Below are 18,475 nucleotides of genomic sequence, written 5' to 3'. Positions count from 1 at the left end.
GTGCCAAGATCAGTGGGATCTTTCTCCGCTTTGCCGTGTTGGGTGACTAGATGTATTTGGGAGTTGCAGCACTGGGTTTTCTGGGACTTGCTATCCAGGGAGAAGGAAGAAGCTTTTCTTCCAGCCCACTTGACCTAGGACACTCTTCTCTCTGCTTGGTTGCTCAGCCTGATGTTGAGATGACGGACCAGAAGCAGAGTGCAATGCAGTCCACAGCTAACAAGGCCCGTCATTCTAGTCCTGCGGGACAATGGCTTTTCTGTCTCACTTTTGCATGCAGTTGTAAATGGCTTATTAAAAACTGTTCAATATTTCTAGTCTCCTCCTGCACTTTAAATGGGCAGATTTTTTTCTCTTGTAATTCTGTGTTGGACTCCTTGTATCCATTTGTATTGTTTCCTGTGTGTACAGTGATGAAGCCCAAAGTACACACTGGAGATGAAAGGGGCAACAAAATTAAGCAAAATGGCACATGCTGTAGTGATACTGCATGAGAGCCAGGCTTCAATATGTATAATACGTCAGAAACCATAAGGAAATGTGCATGGGTGTTCTGGTGTTCTGTCTTCCCCATTTTGCAGGTGGGGAAACTGAAGCCTAGAGATGAACTTTTTTTGGTTATCTTCCCGCCCCTACCCCTCCAGTACTCCCTCAGAACTGTGAATAGTTTCACAACACACTAAGAACATTGGCTGCCAGCAATTCAGTGTTGATTCTCAAAATCTTCTTGTTTTAGCACCCTTGCTTACTGAGGAATGTCTAAGTACTGTAGCAGTGGGGATCATTGTTTTGGGGGGAGGTTTGTTGTGGGGGTTTTTGTTGGGTTTTGTTTTGTGTTTTTGGGGGTTTTCTACTTCCAGATTCTATTCTTCATCCTGGTTGTTTGAGTGCTGCAGAGTGCAAGTGTCTCGGTGCTTCGGTTGCTCCCCTGGCTATCTAATAGCTGCTTTCACTTCCCTGCCTGCTCTGCATGCATAGCTGTAAGGGCAGCTAAATAACAGCAGAACACAGCAGTCTTTCCCTTTTTAAATAAACATTCCCTAATCTGGTAGCCTTCATGTAAGGATGAATTTTGCCTAAGGCCCTCTGCAGCACTTAAACCCAAACTCTGTTTTTCCAAAAGAGGTAATTGAAAGTAATTAAACCCTGGTCCTCTTCCCTGCCTTCCCAGCTTCCCTACAGCCTTTACCCCTAAAGTTCTTCCACTGGAGCCATATGTCAGGCAGTCCCTGTCAGAGGCAGAGGATTGCAGGATCTATGTGTAGACCCAGTGACCTTTTGCAGCTGGAGCAGTGAGATGCGTACCTACTCTGTTAGGATGGTGGAGTCAAACCCCAGTGAGCTCTCACTAGGAAGATGGTGGTCTTTGTTCCTTTTATATTTATAAATCAGTTCTACATAAGTTATTCTAATGCTCTAAAATAGAACAATATCAATCAAATAAACCCATTTAAACAACAGACTCCCACAACCTGAATGTCTACTAACTCAGGTTTACACTGTTAGAAGAGAGGGTAAACTTGTCAAAAGACACAGTATGGCATGTTTTTGACTTGTTTTGGAAATAATGAATGGCACTTTGGTCAATAATGGGGTTTTTACTGCCTGTATTAATGTGCTACTTCTCTCTGTCTGTTTTGGGTTTTTTTTCTCTCCCCAGATTCAGTTTGTCCTGACAATCTTCCAGACCAGCTGTGGTGTTGTTTGGCCATGTGCATTTCCTCAGGGCTGGCTGTATTTCCAGATTTCTTATATGATTTCTTTGATTATCCTCTTCACAAATTTCTATATTCAGGTAAAAATAATATTCGTTGACTCTTTGTAGCATTCTGCTGGCTGTATCTCATTGGAAAGCTGTTTGCAGAAAGATACACTTGAAATATCCTTTTGCTGTCTTCCAGTAACATGCATGTGTTCCTAAAGTACTTTACTTGTTGGCCTGCCCTCCGGTTTCCTATCCTCTGATGTTTTGTATCTGTAATTCAGAATGATTAGTAGTTTCAGTGAGCAGAGCGGCACAAAAAGGCATTTTACTAAAGCAATTTTAACAGCAGATGAGAGAGAGGAAGAGCTTTTAATAAGAAACAGCTTTCCAGTCTGAAATAAAACGGCAGCCTGTGAACCTGTGAAGCACTCAAAGGAATTTTTCGTTAGTGCTCTCACAAGGGGAAATGCTTGGTTTATATCCAGGGAAACTTCCCAAACTCCCAACATACAGAAATCTGGGTTTGACTTATCTTCACAGGCGTTTGTTTGTATTTTCATACGGAAAATTAGCACTTTGAGTTGTGTTTTTACAAAATTCATTTTGTATCTGAGTGCAGCCAGACTTGGTGTGTGTTGTTCTGAGTAGTTCGTAGTTGGGCTCTGTGCAAAGATGTACCCATCCTCAGAAAACCAAACCAACACAGCCTACTGCCCCCAAACAAGCAAACTGTGTTCTATTTTAAACGTCTCGTGAAAGATTTGAGGATTTCAGGTCTGGTAAGATCGATTCATGGGAGGAAACAGGCTTCCCTATCTGAACTGCCAGTACTACTTAAAATCAGTCCTGTGGTTCATACCACCTGCTGCATAGGAACATGCTAATGAAATATGGTAGTATATTCCAAATATTACTTGACTTTCTTCATCAGTTTTACTCATATTTTAAATTTTAACCATCTCGCTTCCTTTCACACAGTATTTTGGGAAACATGCTCTTGTCAGGCTACTGAGCCCCTTTGTCAGAGACTAATTCATGTATACTTTTTCACTTCCGTAAATATTTTTTTTTGGTGTATTGAGACTCACGGCTCCTGTTAGGTTTTGCTTACCATGTTGGCCAGTGCAAGTTCCTTTCACATTTCTGTCTCTGAACTTCCCTCAGTGTTCCCGTTTACCCACTTCTTGTTCTGGCTTTGTTTGAGGTACTGTCACCCGCAGTGCATCAAACCTCCTTCCTTGTCATTTTGAATATAGTCTTATGCCATAGTCTGCTCATAGAAGCACTTTCCTTGTTTCTAATTAACATAACACTACTGATGCTACCATCATACTACCAAGCCTTTTTCTTTTCCGGTGAACTAACCCTCTTGCTGTGATGAATGGCAGGCATAGTATAGCCTCATACACAAAAAACGGTTGAGCTTGTTAGACTCTGCCACCGGCACAAGGTCCTTAAAAACGGTGGATGAGAGTTTGCTTTTGTGTTTCTAGAGTTACTGTGAGGAAACGGTTATTTATTTAAGCAAAACCATGTGTCTTTTCGTATATTCTAGACTTACAACAAGAAGGCATCCTCGAGGAGGAAAGAGTATCAGAACGGCTCTACGGCCACTGTGAACGGGTACACAAACAGCTCTTCTTCCCTTGAGAACAATGTGAAACAAAGGAAACAAAGGAAGGATTGAAGACCAAACTGAAAAAACATTTTGATAACCCCAACAACAAAATCATCTGATTGTAAGCACAATAAGAGTTGTGCACTAATACTCTAACGGCTACTGTAACTATTCCTGCCTAGAATAGTGTGATTTATGTAGGACTTAACCAGTGCAAACACCCTAGAAACTGTATACAGAACATAAAAGTAGGTTAAAGTTTAAAAATAATTCTGGGCTGTCACTGACCCCGCTATAGACTGTGGAAGGGAGTATTATCATAGTATCCGACACTGCTGTTGCCTTACTAGTCAATATGATAGGTGCTGAATTATGATTCACAATTTGAAAACACTGTAATCTAAACCTCCATTTTTTTTTACTGTAGGTCATGCATGTGATTGTAGAGGTAATTTGTACAATGCTGGTTTCAGTAGATAAACACACATGCCTTAAATTAAAAAGCAGGGCCCAAAGCTTATTACTGGTTTAAAAATTAGGGTATGTTTCAACTTTTCAGTTGACTGACTTTTTATTAAAAAGTCATTTAGAAGAATCCATTGATCATTTTACTGTTCTGTATGTGATACATAATGTTACGTATCTCTTACGTGATACAGTGAAATTGGAAATGGCGCATTTAGTTTTGTATATTTGGCTTTAACTGACTAAACAGTCACAAACCAGATGGAAAACTTATTTTACCTTTTTAATAGATCTTATTTTTTTATTTGAAGTATGTCACTAATGTAAAACTAATTGGCGCTTACACAGTCCATTAAGATTTAAATATTGTCTCTAAGGTTTAGAGTATATACAGGGTGGACCCATCTTTTTTCTCTCTTTTTCTTTTTTTCTTGTTTCTGAGAATTCGTAAATGCTAAATGATGAGAGTGATTTTTAATATGGAAACTGGCAGAATTTCAAGTGTTATTACCATAGCCATATCCACATTTGAGGAGCTACTGTTTAAGTCTGTGACATATCCAAAAGTGTATTTAAAAACAAAGACAGAAAGATGCTTTTCTGATGGAATTATCTGTATTTAAGTTGGTATCTGAACTGTTCTTCATGTAGCATATGTTCACTTTTAAAATGTGCCTAACAAATGTGGTTTTTTCCCAAACAAGCAAAACTGAACAGTCAAAATCATACCTAATGTTTTTTAAATGTTACTGAAATGTGCTGGAAATGTCTGTTTCTGTAATGTGAGTTGTGTATATCACCAGTAATGTTTTGGCTTGTTATCTGACAATTTTGTTTGAGTCCTTGTTAAAGTTACTCCTTGTTGTAAAATCTTGCCTTGCACATATGAGGAGTCAGTTGCAAAGCCAGTATCTATTGCTGGTATTCTGGTATCTGCCGTGGTGAGGTATGGCTTATGAATATTTTATTCATTAAGCTCTAAAAATTTGAATTGTGCAAGACATTCTGCTGGTCATTGCTCAAGTTTAACTATTTGTTTTTTGATATTTATATAAATGCCAGTTTTAACATGTTTGGTTTGGTTGGGTTTTTTTTAATTAAATCTTTTTTAAAAAATTTGCACATCTTTTAGAGAATTAGTAAGTTCTACTAGCCTTGTGGGTTTTCATTCCTTGATCTGAAGGAGACAGTGTCTGTTATGTTTACATTATCAAAGCTTGTGCGTGTGTCTTCATTTCTAGGTACTGGTTTGCAGAGTCTTTACATAGCTCAGTACAGCAGCTATAATGTTCAAAATAGGCTGTCTAAATGTGCTAGAATTAAACACTTGGCTCATCTGAATATACCTACATTGTTAATGTTTGACATGGTTTAATCATTAAAACACTTTTGATGATCTCTGCCTGAATTCTGGTGGGTTTGTACAGTTCCCCATCCTGTGTCAGACCAAGGAGGAGCTGTCGTGATGGAAGAAGGACAGCTGCGGGTACTCAGAGAAATGTAGCGTACCAGAGATTTGGTAACACATTCCTTACAGAAACCTTTGGCTGTTACTAAGTGCTCTTCCCTTGCCTGGTTGTTGAAATACTTGTCAGTGTGAAGGATTAAACCTACTGGGATTACTGACTCACCGAATGCAGAGCAGCCCCAATGGCTCTGAGATGATGAGTGCCAGGAGCAAAGCTTAATGTGGCTGAGGGGGACTTAGTGCCTCAGATATCCCGTCTATAAAATGGGAATAATACCTCTTTCGAGAACGGGAACATTTTTGCAATTTTCTTACAGCTCTCCTTGCCCTTAAGTGATGATTTCTGAGCTCTCTCTGATTCGAGTGTTTAATCAGCGTGTTGCAGCAAGCCCAGATAGCCTGGTGATAGACTTAGTTAAAACAGAACTGCTTATGTAGCTGTCTGTCTTACTTGCAGGCTCTTAAAACGAGAAACCTAGACCAGGGAAATGGGTTTTGCACTTTGTGTGAAAGGCTCAGAGGTCTCATGCTACGCTGGTCTCTGGGAGGGGGCTCCAAATGCCCGAGTTGGTTGCTACAGCAGTTTGCTCTCCTGCACATGCATGTTCACCTTCAAAACTGAGTGGTTTTCTAAGCAGGGCTCAGTAAGGTGCAGTTTAAGCTACATCTACGGTGAATACCTAGAAGGCAGAAGCCACAGCACCAACGTGTCCTTCCCAAGTGGGCCAGCAGAGATTGCATTGCTGCACTCCAAATCTAGCCTTCAGGGTCAGTGGCACACAGTGACAAGGTGTGATGGCTTTATCATCGTTTGTCACCACGTAGGTCCAGTGACTTTGTCCAAAACTGGCAGGAGCTGCGGTCTTGGGAAGACATACAACATCAGTGTAGTGTTCACACCTGCAGGTAGAAGATTGTGGCTCCTGGGTACTCTTCTACAATCTCAGCAGCAACTGAAAAGTGTCTGGGAGCTGTAGAGGTTAGATCAGGCATCACTTATGCATAACTGATGGACCGAGGCAGGATCCTTGGCTCTGCCTGCCTGACTTGGCTTCCAGGGTGGTACCTGAACTGGGGCAAGTAACAGCCTTTGGATTGCCTCAATTCCCTGATCGCCTGCAGGTTTTCTAATAGAATTGTGATTGGTGCTTGGGATTGTAAGAGTCCTCCAAAAGGTCTTTTTGAGTTGTAAAGTCTGGCGAGATGAAAAAAGACAAGCTGCTGCCAACGGGATGGAGAGGTTTCATGTAAAGTTAGCCAAGGAGAATGAAACACTTCAGTACCTATTTGCAAAGAGTGAATGATGAAGCTTCAAACTGTTACGTCAAGATCTTGCACAGCTCATGAGCTGACCAGCTCCCTTTCTGCACTCGGGCCCTACAGCCTGAGTCAGGGAGAGGGAAGTGAATACTTTTGTTGAGCTGTGGATGGGATAAGTAAGCTCAGGTGCCCGGAACACAGCTTACCTTACAGCGGAGCTGGTGTGAAGACCCTGAGTGCTGTGCCACGGACGTGCAAGCCACCCTGGCAGCCAGGGTTGCTCAGGCACTGGGATTCTGGAGTTGGCAGAGGGTAGTGCAAAAGCAGAGAGCAATTCTGGAAATCCAGGAAATCTTTGTGGTTGATTGTATATTTTACTTACTGCGAGGCAGATATTAAGGAAGTGCTGGAGCTTCTGATAGGACTTCTGCCACCAAAACTGGGGCAAAGAAAAGCCCCAAACCTAATGGAGAGCTTCTGGGGGTTGCCTCTACCTTTGATATTTGGTAACTGTCTTGAGGCGTAAGTTGATAGAAATGCCCATGTGTTGCATGATACTGGAATATATGTTGTTAAAAAGTATGCATTATTAAAAAAAAGAGAAGTAAAAGTAACCTAGATGCTGGAGAAAAGGATAAATAAAATCAGGGGCCAAATTACTTTGACTGTGGATTCTGCTGGGAATCCCCCTGAAGCACTGGGGAGAGTGATTAAAATATGGATAGAGATCTCGTGTTAGAGAAATGCTGTCAACAGTTGCGTTGGTAACTGAAGATTAACTTACATCGTCACTGTCACCCTCTTGCCAAGAATTACTGAACCAACAAAGGTGATTAGTTGTAATCATCAGGATGTTGCACAAACTGGTTTTAAAAGCAAACCTGAGTTAAATTTTCAACTTTCAATCCATTTAATTTAAATAGATGGATATTCAAAACAATATCTCTCAGTTTTGGTAGAGCAAATCTGGTTAAGCAGGGGAAGCTAGAGTCTCTAGGTGTTTCCATGACGTGACAGTAGCAGAGGCCTTATATTTTGTCAAAGGTGCTAAAATCATCTCAAACACAAAGAGGGGAATAAGTAACAAAGGTCCAGTTAAAAAAAAAAAAAAAAGTAAGTGTAATGTTTAAGCCAGTAAAGTTGTGGAGGATGAAGAAGAATTGCATGTCTTGTGTTTCAAGGATATATAATGTAGATACTATCTTTTCTATAGGAAGAATGTAAAAAGTGATACCTAGTAACTGGTAGCCTTGATAGTCTGATTTCAGTACAATTGAAGTTTCAGAATAAACGGGAAGAATGGTTGAGTACAAGGCAGTAAACAGAAAATGGGAGAAAATGTAACACAGCTTTTCTGGAAGTGATCACACCTGACTTACCTGTATTGTTGTTTGATAAAAAATACTGTGTAGACAAAGGAAATACATCTTACATCCATCTGGAATAGGTACTATTTTTAGTCTCGGAAATTATTATCTAAACCAGAGGGTGTGGTGACCAGCAACAGGATCTATGAACAAGCAAGGGTGAAATTGATGAGAAGATCATTTGTCTCAAGGCTTTCAGTTTGAATGAAGCCCATTAATAACATTTTTTGTAATGACCTTGGTATAGAAAGTAGAAATATTTGCAGAGATGTTTGCAGATGACAACATTAGGAAGCACTGTCACTGCCAAGGAAGATTACATATCCTACAGCAACAGCCAGATGACCTTGATGGCTGGAGTAAGAGAGGCGGGATTAGTGCAAATCCTCCTTAGGGACAGTAACAGAATTTCAGCTGTTTCCATGGGAGTTTAGTTGGAAACGACTTGAAGAGGAAAGAAGGAAAGATATTTGAGAGTCATCTGTTGAACAGCTTAGAGCTGCTACTATGAAAAGAGAGAGGGAAAAGACCTTATTTGCTAATCATCTGTTTTCAGTAGAAAGAGGAATGTGCTAGAGCGGGAGGGCGAGGCTGAGGCTCTGATGGGACTTCCTTCACACGAGTACACATTTTTCCCCCACTGCAGTCACCTGCTCTCATGAAAACTGATTCTAAAAGATTAACCGTACTGAGATGGTCAGAGAAATGGAGAAATGTTGCAAAATAGGAGTGTAGCAGGAGCAAGGTTCAGAAGGAATGTAACGGCAGCCTACAGACATCACGACAGTAGGCAGCATGAAGGAAAATGAGCTATTTTATTTGTGTTGACACAAAACAAGTGGGTATAAGTTACCGAGAGTAAACTTGTGTTAGAAATTGGAAGAGGGCATTTGTTGCTGGAATATGGCTCTGGAGCAGTTTTCTGGTAAGAGTAGCATAGAGGTCTGGGGGATTGCTTGAAAACAAGGCACTGGCCACTTCTAAAGTTTGTAGGACCAGGGGATGAGACTTCCTGGTGTCCCGCCCTCTGTTCAGGCAAAAAGCAGCTGTTGGTGCCTCTGTGAAAGTATATTTAATAAAGAGCAAAATACTGCCCAGCAGAGAGAGGAGTGAGGACAAAAGTGTGAGCAACAACCCTGCAGATACCAAGGTCAGAGAAGAAAGGCAGGAGGTGCTCCAGGCACCAGAGCAGAGATTCCCCTGCAGCCTGTGGAGTGGAACACACCAGAGCAGGCATCCACAGTGCAGGCTGTTGGAGGACCATATGGTGGAGCAAGTGAACGTGCCCTGAAGGTGGAGGGCCCACGATGGGGCAAGTTTATCCTGAGGGACTGCAGCCCACAGGAGGGACCCATGCTGGAACATGAGGAGGAAGGAGCAGCAGAGAGGAGCTGTTGTGGACTGACCACAACCCTCCCACAGCACTTGGAGCAGGGAGGAGGTCGGGGGGTCAGGAATGGAGTGAAGCTGAGCCTTGGAAGAGGAGGGCAGAGGGAAAGTGGGGTTTTTTTGTCCTTGTTTCTCACCATTCAACTCTATTTTAATTGGTAATAAATTATTTTTCCCCATATCTGTTTTGCCCGTGATGGTTATTGGTGAGTGACCTCCCTGTCTTCATCTTAACTCACAAGCTTGTCATCATATTTCCTGCTCCAGTCCTGTTGAGAAGGGGGAGAGAGCGGCTGGGTGGGTGTCTGGCAGTTGGCCAAGGCCATTCCACCCCACCTGGGTACTTTTTCTTCTTACAAATCCAGCAGTTTGGGCAGGAGGCAGCTTCCTCAATTGTAAGGAAGATCTATCAAATGCCATGAGGTACCACGGCACCAGAAAGCATAGCCTAAATGGAATTAGCCATCGTGGTTCAGCTGAAACTCTTGTAGTCTGGGAAAACTTCATCCCTGGAGTGAAGCAATTGTTTTCCTGTTTTTATCTTGCTTCTTTTGAGTCTAATACATATTAAAGCAACACCTTTTCCAGGAATCTGGCCCATAATTCTGGGAAAGTTCCTAAAGGCAGTGGAGGAACCTTGTGTTTGCTGAGGGAAGGTACAGCAGTGGCACTATGTGTGGAGCAAGCCTGTGGTCAGAAGAAAGGTCCTGAATTTCCTCATGAGAGGAATTGCCTCACACCTTCAGGAGCAGCTGGAGCTCTGGCTTTTCAAACAGGGATGGTCCAGCTGTGTGAGAGTGAGATATGCAAAATTGTTCTGGTTGCATTTCATTCAGGAACAGATAAAACTTCAAGGGAACTGAACCTGTTGACACAAAGATGCAATCCTATATGGGCATTTGCTGCTCCTGAGCTGCTGTAATGGGGCGTGCACAACTCCTATGGCACAATTGTACTATTAGTCTTAGACTTGCCTAAGCAGGTATTCACAGCATTCCCACTAGGATTAACCAGCACCAGAGGTAATGCTATGTGGTGATTTTTTTTACTACAAAGTAAAAGTATTTAAAGTGAAACCAAGTAACGTTTCTTCCATGCGTACTGAAGCAAGGCATCACGGTGTTTGTGTAGCTGATCAGACACACACTGTCTCATCCCACTTAGCAAAATGCAGGAAGCATGTCTTCATAGACTGTTCTGTCTGCCACTAGAAGCCAAATGTTTGCTAAATGCAACTAAATCAATTTTATCAGCTGTTGTAGGAAATCAGAATCTCAGCTCACACAGCAGAAATAGGAACTTTTTGAAAAGAAAAAAATATAATAATCTTTAGCCTATGCAGTTACCTAAGTACCTTGCTGCCTTTAAAATCAACAGGATCTTGGTGCCTCAGGGCCTAAGTTCCTAACACATTTCTGTATCTTTAGAAAGGATTGCCTCTCTGAAAGATCATCTGTTAATGTAACAATTTGCTTTGCTTCCCACAGCTCTCAGGGTTGGGAGAGAGAGTGAGAGCAGCTCTTGGTGTGCTGAGCTGTTAGGGACTTGAGACATCTTTGATGCAAATGCACTTTTGCTCAGCAGAATAATGATGAGTTTGCCGAAAAGACCAGGAAATACCTCCCGTGCATACAGATGGCATAACTATTATCGGCTATTATCAGCTTTGTTTCCTTTTTAAATTGTTTGTACAGATATTTGCAAATCATCATGAAAAAGACCCTTCTGTCCTCAGAAGTTTAAATAAAGAGCTAAGAAGTCATCTTTACATCTGACTCCGGTTTCCATGCAAAGTAAACGGGAAGAATTGCTGCCCATTCCTGCTGTTATAAAGCTGTACAAGCAGATTTTGAAATGAGTGGGAACTCCTGAAACTAGATCAGGCGATTTGGTGGTGGATGCTCTGGTTTGTCAACATCTTTTCAATATGCAACAGTTAGCTAAACGTCCTTTGCAACACAGGAAAATAAGAATAATTAACAACTAATTCTCGTTTGGTCAGAAAGAAGCGAGGTTTTCAGAAATCTCTGTGAGTGTGGGGCCAACTGCCTGGCTCCAGTTGGCCAGAGCACTAAGCAAAATTGATAGGCAATGTGAGATCTCACTTTATGAAGTAGCATTAAAAAACAGCCCCAAAACCAACCAACAAAATATGACCCCAAACCTCTCACAACCCAAAAACATCCATCCCACCCCGCCAAAACAATGACAAAACAAACAAAAAAAAAACCCTCAGTCAAACCCCCAAAACACAACTATGTTAAATTTTGCCTTCTGGCTTCATAAGTGGGGAGAGCAGCTCTAAGCAGCATCTGTAACAGTGTTTTATCTCTTATGCAGACAATTTTAAGGAGGTTTAAGAATGACATAAGCAAGCACTGGGATTTTAAACCAAGTCGTCCAAAAGCCAGGTCTGGTTAAACCCCGGACTGATGTCAGCCTTGCTGGCTGAGAAGAAGCAGAGGAGGTGGCTGTGAGACCCGGTAAATCGGGCGAGCATCACGCAGCAGGAGCGGGGAGGGGGATAACGGGGCTGTGAACCCGAGGGATGCGCTACAAACCGATGCCCTCTCCTGGCGGCACCTGTGCGGTGACAGCTGGGGACGGGCTGGTGCCTGCCCGCACGGTGGGACCAGAAGGATTTCGTAAAAAGCTGGCGCTGACACCAGTGACAAATATGCCAGCATTTAGTACAAGCGAGGGTGGCACGTAAATATTTACATTGTGATAAAGATTTCACAGCCAGAGACTTTTCCTTGCAATTGCACTGTAGTATGTTCTTCAACGACCATGTTTAGCCCCTTTTTAAAAGAGGAGGGCCGGACAGAAAGGTAAGTATTAGGTAAGCAGCTGCTGTCCTGTATTGGAAACATCTGCACAGTAGTTCCTAGCAGTATGGATGAACAGACGATAATTAATTTTGCATAATGGAGACAAGAATAAAATAGCATGCTGCCCTTGATTTCACTGCTGCAAAGACTTTGTAATCAAGAGCTTTTCCTAGTGTGGAAACAGGGATCGTAAAGGAGGAGGAGATTAAAAGCAAGCATATCCTACGTAATAGCTTTTACAATGCATCTGACTGTGATTACACAAATAACCTTGGGAGTGCCGGCTTCCAGGGAAAAACAAGAGCTGTTTTGATTAAAATGATCAGAATGCAGATCTGTGTATCCTGATACCCAGGACTATTTCAGAGCATTTGATAAGTAGAGGTGAGTGAATGTGTTTAAGCAGGGAAGGAAAAAAACCAAAATCACAAAATTCAGTCCAAGCACAAATCAAATGTATTTTTACTTTAAAGCTTAACCCATAATGGTTATTAACATCATACATCACCAACTGTCCAGCACATACAAATGGCTGGTAATTATTTAACAGCATTCAGTATTTATCGTGCTTTATACTAGATAGAGTTGGGTGAGAAAAACCAAAAATGTCTGGCGTTGGAAGAGGGGCAGGAAGGGCGGTGCTAGGACAGCAGCTCCTCTGTATTACAGAACAAAGCATCCTCCTCGCTCTGACACCTCAGAGCTGTGCAGATCAGACTGACTCACCTGCGAGTAAACATGAAAACGTACAGAATTATGGGAGTATGGAAAGAATGAGCTTCTAAAACAGCGTGGTGAGTGAGGGATGGAGGGATTTGGCTATGTGAATTAGAATTAGAATTAGTGATAATCAAGGTCCTACAGTTGTCCAGAGGTCACAGATGGAGCACTGGGGAAAGACCACTTTTGGCCCCTTTTGCTGATCAAAGCAGGAGGCTGTTTAGGAAAAAATGAGGGAACACAGTTCAGTGGAAAACATTCAGAGGAAGCAGAACACACATAAACTAGCAGAAGAAAAAGCTAATGAGGAGAGAGGCCCTAGAGGGCAAGAAAGAAGGATGCCCTGGTGGCAGTTTTGAGAAGGGGGACGGGAAGAGAAACTGGAGAATATGAATTGCTCTCACTTTCAGCAAGGAGAAGGAGGTTCTGCATAGATGTGAACATGACACCAGATCAGTATTCTGATCAGCTGCATTTACTGTCTATCTCAGCAGTAGGTGCTTAATGAACACCCCGAACGATCCCTGCTCTCTGCAGAGCAGCTGCAGCTCAGGCTTGTTGCAAGGGTAGATTTCCTTCAAGCAGCACTAAGACAGGTGTTCTCTGTCTTTACTGCTTTATTCCTTTGGCCTTACGTCAAACAGCCACGTTCACTGTCAAGGCACAGTTTTGCTTCCCAGGGTGTTAGCCTGGGTCAAATGAGGACCTGGTCAGCTGCCAGTCAGGCTGCCTCTCTTCCTCTTACCTGTACAGAAACCTGGTGGTGGGCTTCAACTGCATGTACTGATGTTGCTGTTTGCTGGTAGTGCCTTCTGAGTAGGCCACCTGGTAGTGCCTTGCTTATTGAAAGATCTTCTTCATCTTATAAGTCTCTTCTCCAGTCCTGATGGCTCTTGCTGAGTAGGATCATTTAAAATATCTGTAGAGGGAGAAATAGGTTGACATTCAGAATAGCATGAATAGCATCCCAATACTGACACTGAAACAAGTGCCACAACTCTTGGTGGTCATGTTAACCCTTGACATCTTCCAGACAGAGCAGTTTGACTAGCTGTGGGTTGTGGGGGAGCACCTCTCTCCCGGCACCCAGCCTCCGTCCCAGGCAATTTAAGCTTAGCATGAACTGACACCCATCCTAGGGGAAAACTGAAATACAGTGGAGTATGGGGGCAATGGGAGAGGAATGAAAATGGTTGGTGGTCTTCCTCTTCTCCTCAGTCCCACTGCCATCCCCAGGGGCCATCTTCAGCTCTGTGCTCTGCCAGAGCACCCCAGTGGAGTGAGGATGGCCAGTGGCTGGGAGTGAGTTTTCACTCTCTCCTCTCTGTGATGCTCCTGCATCAAAATACCGTCCCTTTGGAAGCACTCACTGCGGTGCTCTGGCAAGTGTCCAGGAACCCTCCCCTGGGAATGCTGTGTCCATTACCTGAACACCAAGTGCCACTGAGGTCCTAAGACAACATTTCCTTGCTATTTGTTTTAGCTGATATTTTCCAGCTAAATTCAGAAAATATCACGGGTTTCCTCCCTATGGAAAAAATGCATGTTGCCGTTTCTGTCAGTGATCTATAGAAAAACACAACACAAAAATACTGTCCTACAAGCAGTATTAAAACATAAACTGAAAGAGAATACGCAGTCTGAGGTGTCTGGGAGCCTGCTTGATGTTTGCCATACTAAAGCAGCCACCCATAAAGCTGCTTGTCCTGTCAGCTGCTGAAAAATCAAATTGCTTCAGTGCAGCAACTTTTTCTCAGAATAATGAAAACAAATGTATTTGATAATTGGACCAGAAGTGCACTTTTGTTGCAGAACTGTAGTAACTGCTGGCTGGTGAAATGCAGGTTCCTTCTGAGGGAAAGATTATACGTTAATCATTCATGGTAGAATGTGAAGAAACCAGGTCATAAGGAGACTGAATACATTCTAAAAATAATGTAATCTGGTGGGGAAATGAAGAGGTCTGCAAGATGCTAACTTAGAGGACACTCTGGCTTGACTCTTTTGTCCTCTGAAACCAAAGATCCCAGATCAAATCCTACCTGTGCCTTTAGCAGCAAAAGAACTGAATGAGTAAAGGCACCATCCCATGTTTAACTTCTAATTGAGTGAGGCTGGATACCCAGCCCACTAATGTTCAGGGGGAGGGTGACCTTTTCCCCTGACTCCACAGGACTTTTAGGCAACCTGAGATACTTCAAAGTGGTTTGTCTGTACTTAAGATAGCTGAAATCTTTCAATTGTCCTCACTTTTTGAGGACGCCTATTGGCAAAACACCTGTCTTTCCAGGTCCTCTGTCTACTAAAGAGCACTGACATTCAGAGAGCTGAAGAGTAAAGGGGGGATGCACCTCCTCACTGTCCTCAGCTGCCTGGAGGGCGATACAGAGGAGGAAGAGTGCACTCTTCTTGAAGGGGCGTAGCGGAAGATAGAGAGGTACAATGAAACAAAACAGTTGCAGCAAGGGAAATTCAGATTAAATACAAGGGGAAAATCCTTCACGGTGAGAGTGCTCAAAGACTGGCACAGGTTCCCAGAGAGTCTGTGGCATCTCCATCCTTGGAGGTGTTCAAATTTTAACTGGTCAGGCCCTGAGCAGCCTGCTGTAACGTTGAAGTTAGCCTTGCTTTGAGCTGGGTGATCTCCAGAGGGCCCCTCTAACCCAATTTTTTCTGTGATTGTGGCAGTGCAGAGAGCAAGAGGAGACTTGCCAAACATGCCTGCACAGGAGTTGCTGCAGTGGAAAGCCAGTGACAAGTTTGTAGCATATGAACTTCATTGCATCAATGAACTCCAAAAGCAACTAAGAGAAGGAAGTAAAAGTCACCCTAAAGCAAATGGTTTGATAGCTGAACTTTTAAAAAAGAGCTTTGCAATAATAGGACAAATAGCACAACCTTGTCCTCGTCCTCCCCCCACCACCCCAAACGAGCAGGGCTGAAACGCAAAGGCTGGCACTAAAGCGTTCCTGCTTCTCTTTCCTCTGGAGTTAGTTTCATGGGCTGTCTTGCTTCAGGATCCACCAACTCTCCTCTGGAGCTAGGCCTTCTCTTCCTGAATGTTTCAGCTGAGTCCAGTACAGAAGGGCTGAATTACAATTTTCAAAATACCTGAAACTTGGCCTGATTTTTACTAGCCTAGGTGCATGTTCCATAGTTTTCAGGGTTTCTACCCTGGATCTTACCTACTGGACACAGCATAGCTTTTACCTTTTCTCTGGAGCTCAGGAAAGATGCTATCAAGAAAATGTGATGGTCATAGCTTATGTTTCGTGCCCATTTGGTGCAAGTGTTTAGTTTATGTCTTTTGTTTATGTCAGGCTCCATCACTAGACTTCTACATTTCTTCCACAGTCATTGCTAAATTAACTTGGCTTTCTTCTTATTAAATGGTAAGCAAACAAATAAATAAAAAAACTTATTGTACAAGCAGACCCATATTAATTTTGAGATGTTAAATGAACCATATTTGTTAATACCTGTCACTAGAAAAATTCACCCTCACTTCCTAAGTCCTTTACTCTTTTCCCTGTCTCTGTTCACCTGCCTGAACAATTTACCAAAGACTCAAGTTGTACTTAGTCCCTTTGATTCTTTATTCTGCACTCTGCTTCCTACAAGTAAGGAAAGACTTCCCCATTTGTAGTGGGTTTGCATGGCAATGTTTTGGGAGGGGGTAAGAGGGGGGGTTATATGGGTGGCTTCTGTGAGAAGAAGCCAGAAGCTTCCCCCACGTCCTATGGAGCCAATACCCGCCGGCTGCAAGACAGACCCACTGCTGGCCAAGGCTGAGCTAATCGGTGACAGCGGTAGTGCCTCTGTGATAGTAAATTAAGAAGGAAAAAAAAAATTCTGTGCCAGCAGAAGAGAGGAGTGAGATTATGTGAGAGCAACAGCCCTGCAGCCCCCCAGGTCGGTGCAGAAGGAGGGGCAGGAGGGGCTCCAGGTGCCGGAGCAGAGATTCCCCTGCAGCCCGTGGTGGACACCACGGTGAGGCAGGCGGTGCCCTGCAGCCATGGAGGTTAACGCTGGAGCAGATCTCCACCTGCAGCCCATGGAGGACCCCACGCCTGAGCTGGTGGATGCTTGAAGGAGGCTGTGAACCCGTGGGAAGCCCGTGCTGGAGCAGGTTTGCTGGCAGGTCCTGTGGCCCTGTGAGGGACCGAGGCTGGAGCAGTCTGTTCCTGAACAACTGCACCCCATGGAAAGGACCCACTCTGGAGCAGCATGTGAGGAATTACAGCCTGTGGGAAGGACTCACACTGCAGAAGTTCACGGAGGACTGTCTCCTGTGGGAGGGACCCCACAGTGGAGCAGGGGAGGAGTGTGAGGAGGAAGGCATGGCAGAAACAATGTGTGATGAACTGACTGTAACCCCCATTCCCCAGCCCCCTGTGCTGCTCAGGGAGGATGTAGAGAAATCAGGAATTAAGTTAGGTCTGGGAAGAAGGGGGGGGGGGGGTAGGGGAAGGCATTTATTTTCTGATTTGAATGGTTATTTCCCCAAGCTGTGTCTGTTTTGCCCATGACGGTTGATTGCTGAGTGATCTCCCTGCCCTTACCTCCACCCACCAGCCGTTCATTGTGCTCTCTCTCCCCTGCCCAGCTGAGGAGGGGGAGTGATAGGGCAGCTTTGGGGGGCACCTGGCATCCAGCCACGGTCAAACCACCACACCGTTCACAGCCACTTTGCCTCCCAAGGACCACATCAAAGCTCACCTGTGCTATAATACATAGAAGAAAAAAGTGACAATAATCTGGTTTGTAGTCAGTGCTACTGAACTACCCAATTAGTGATGGAGCCCTGCTTACCTGTACTCATCTTCTACAAGGATTCATTCAAACAGGGAATTGAGCTTTAAAGAATGGCAAGTTATAAAGACGAAATGGAAAGTAAAGCTGGAAGAGGAATGTCTTGCATGCCTGAGAGTAAGGAGAGAAAATGTCACCAAGGACTTGTGGGTGATGTTTTTAGGATTTGTTTCACCAAAGGAACAGTCTGCTATCGCCCATAGAAGAAAATAAGGGCATTTATCAAAGATACATTGATCTTCATCCATGCTCTGCTGGATTGCAGCTTGAACACGCCACTGCCCTCCCTGGTAGTCAGGGTTGATGGGACTTACTATTCCTTCTGTTACTGATTACATGGTGTGCCAAACCATGCATGTCACCTATTTAGTGTCCTGACTGTCCATACTTGCTGTCTCCAAGCTCTAAGCGGTGTGAAAGACAGCTTTGCTCCTGCCCCAGAACATTTAGTCCTCCTGCTCCATCAGGGCCCCATGGGAACATTGCTGACTTTTTCCTGTAATTGCCTACAAGTGGTAAAGCCAGAGTCCCAAGAGCAGGGAGGCTGAATCATGCTTGGTGGGGTTTTGCATTTGTTTGAGAGGGGATTCGGTCTCTGTTCTCATTCTGTCTGCAGACTGTAAAATACACAGACCTCTGTCAGTTTAATGCTGTTAGGAAAGTAAAAGGACATGAAGGAGGACAAAGAAAACAGAAGGGGCAGGTTGGGTGCGGTGCATTCTCACCCATGAGCGCAGGGCTTAAAGTGACTCACTGATACATCAATGCTGAGGTGTCGAGAGCCTCTCCAACAATTTCCAGCTAGCGAGGTCATTTATTGTAGTGAAATGATTCAGTGAC

General features: G+C 43.6%; 1 protein-coding gene across 4 annotated transcripts in view; it reads left to right on the top strand.

Moving 5' to 3' along the window:
• ELOVL5 (ELOVL fatty acid elongase 5) overlaps positions 1-5,196 on the top strand; it is a 38,644-nt gene extending 33,448 nt beyond the window's left edge. For all 4 annotated transcript variants that reach the window (XM_037392330.1, XM_037392333.1, XM_037392331.1 and 1 more), the window contains 2 exons: positions 1,661-1,795; positions 3,261-5,196. In XM_037392330.1, the coding sequence (XP_037248227.1) occupies positions 1,661-1,795; positions 3,261-3,392 (267 nt within the window). In that variant the 3' untranslated portion in view covers positions 3,393-5,196. The remainder of the gene's footprint in view (positions 1-1,660; positions 1,796-3,260) is intronic.
• The last annotated feature ends 13,279 nt before the right edge of the window (positions 5,197-18,475 follow it).

The sequence above is a fragment of the Falco rusticolus genome, chromosome 6, assembly GCF_015220075.1.
Source record: "Falco rusticolus isolate bFalRus1 chromosome 6, bFalRus1.pri, whole genome shotgun sequence".
Lineage (NCBI taxonomy): Eukaryota > Metazoa > Chordata > Aves > Falconiformes > Falconidae > Falco > Falco rusticolus.
This window is presented reverse-complemented; position numbering and strand designations above follow the sequence as displayed.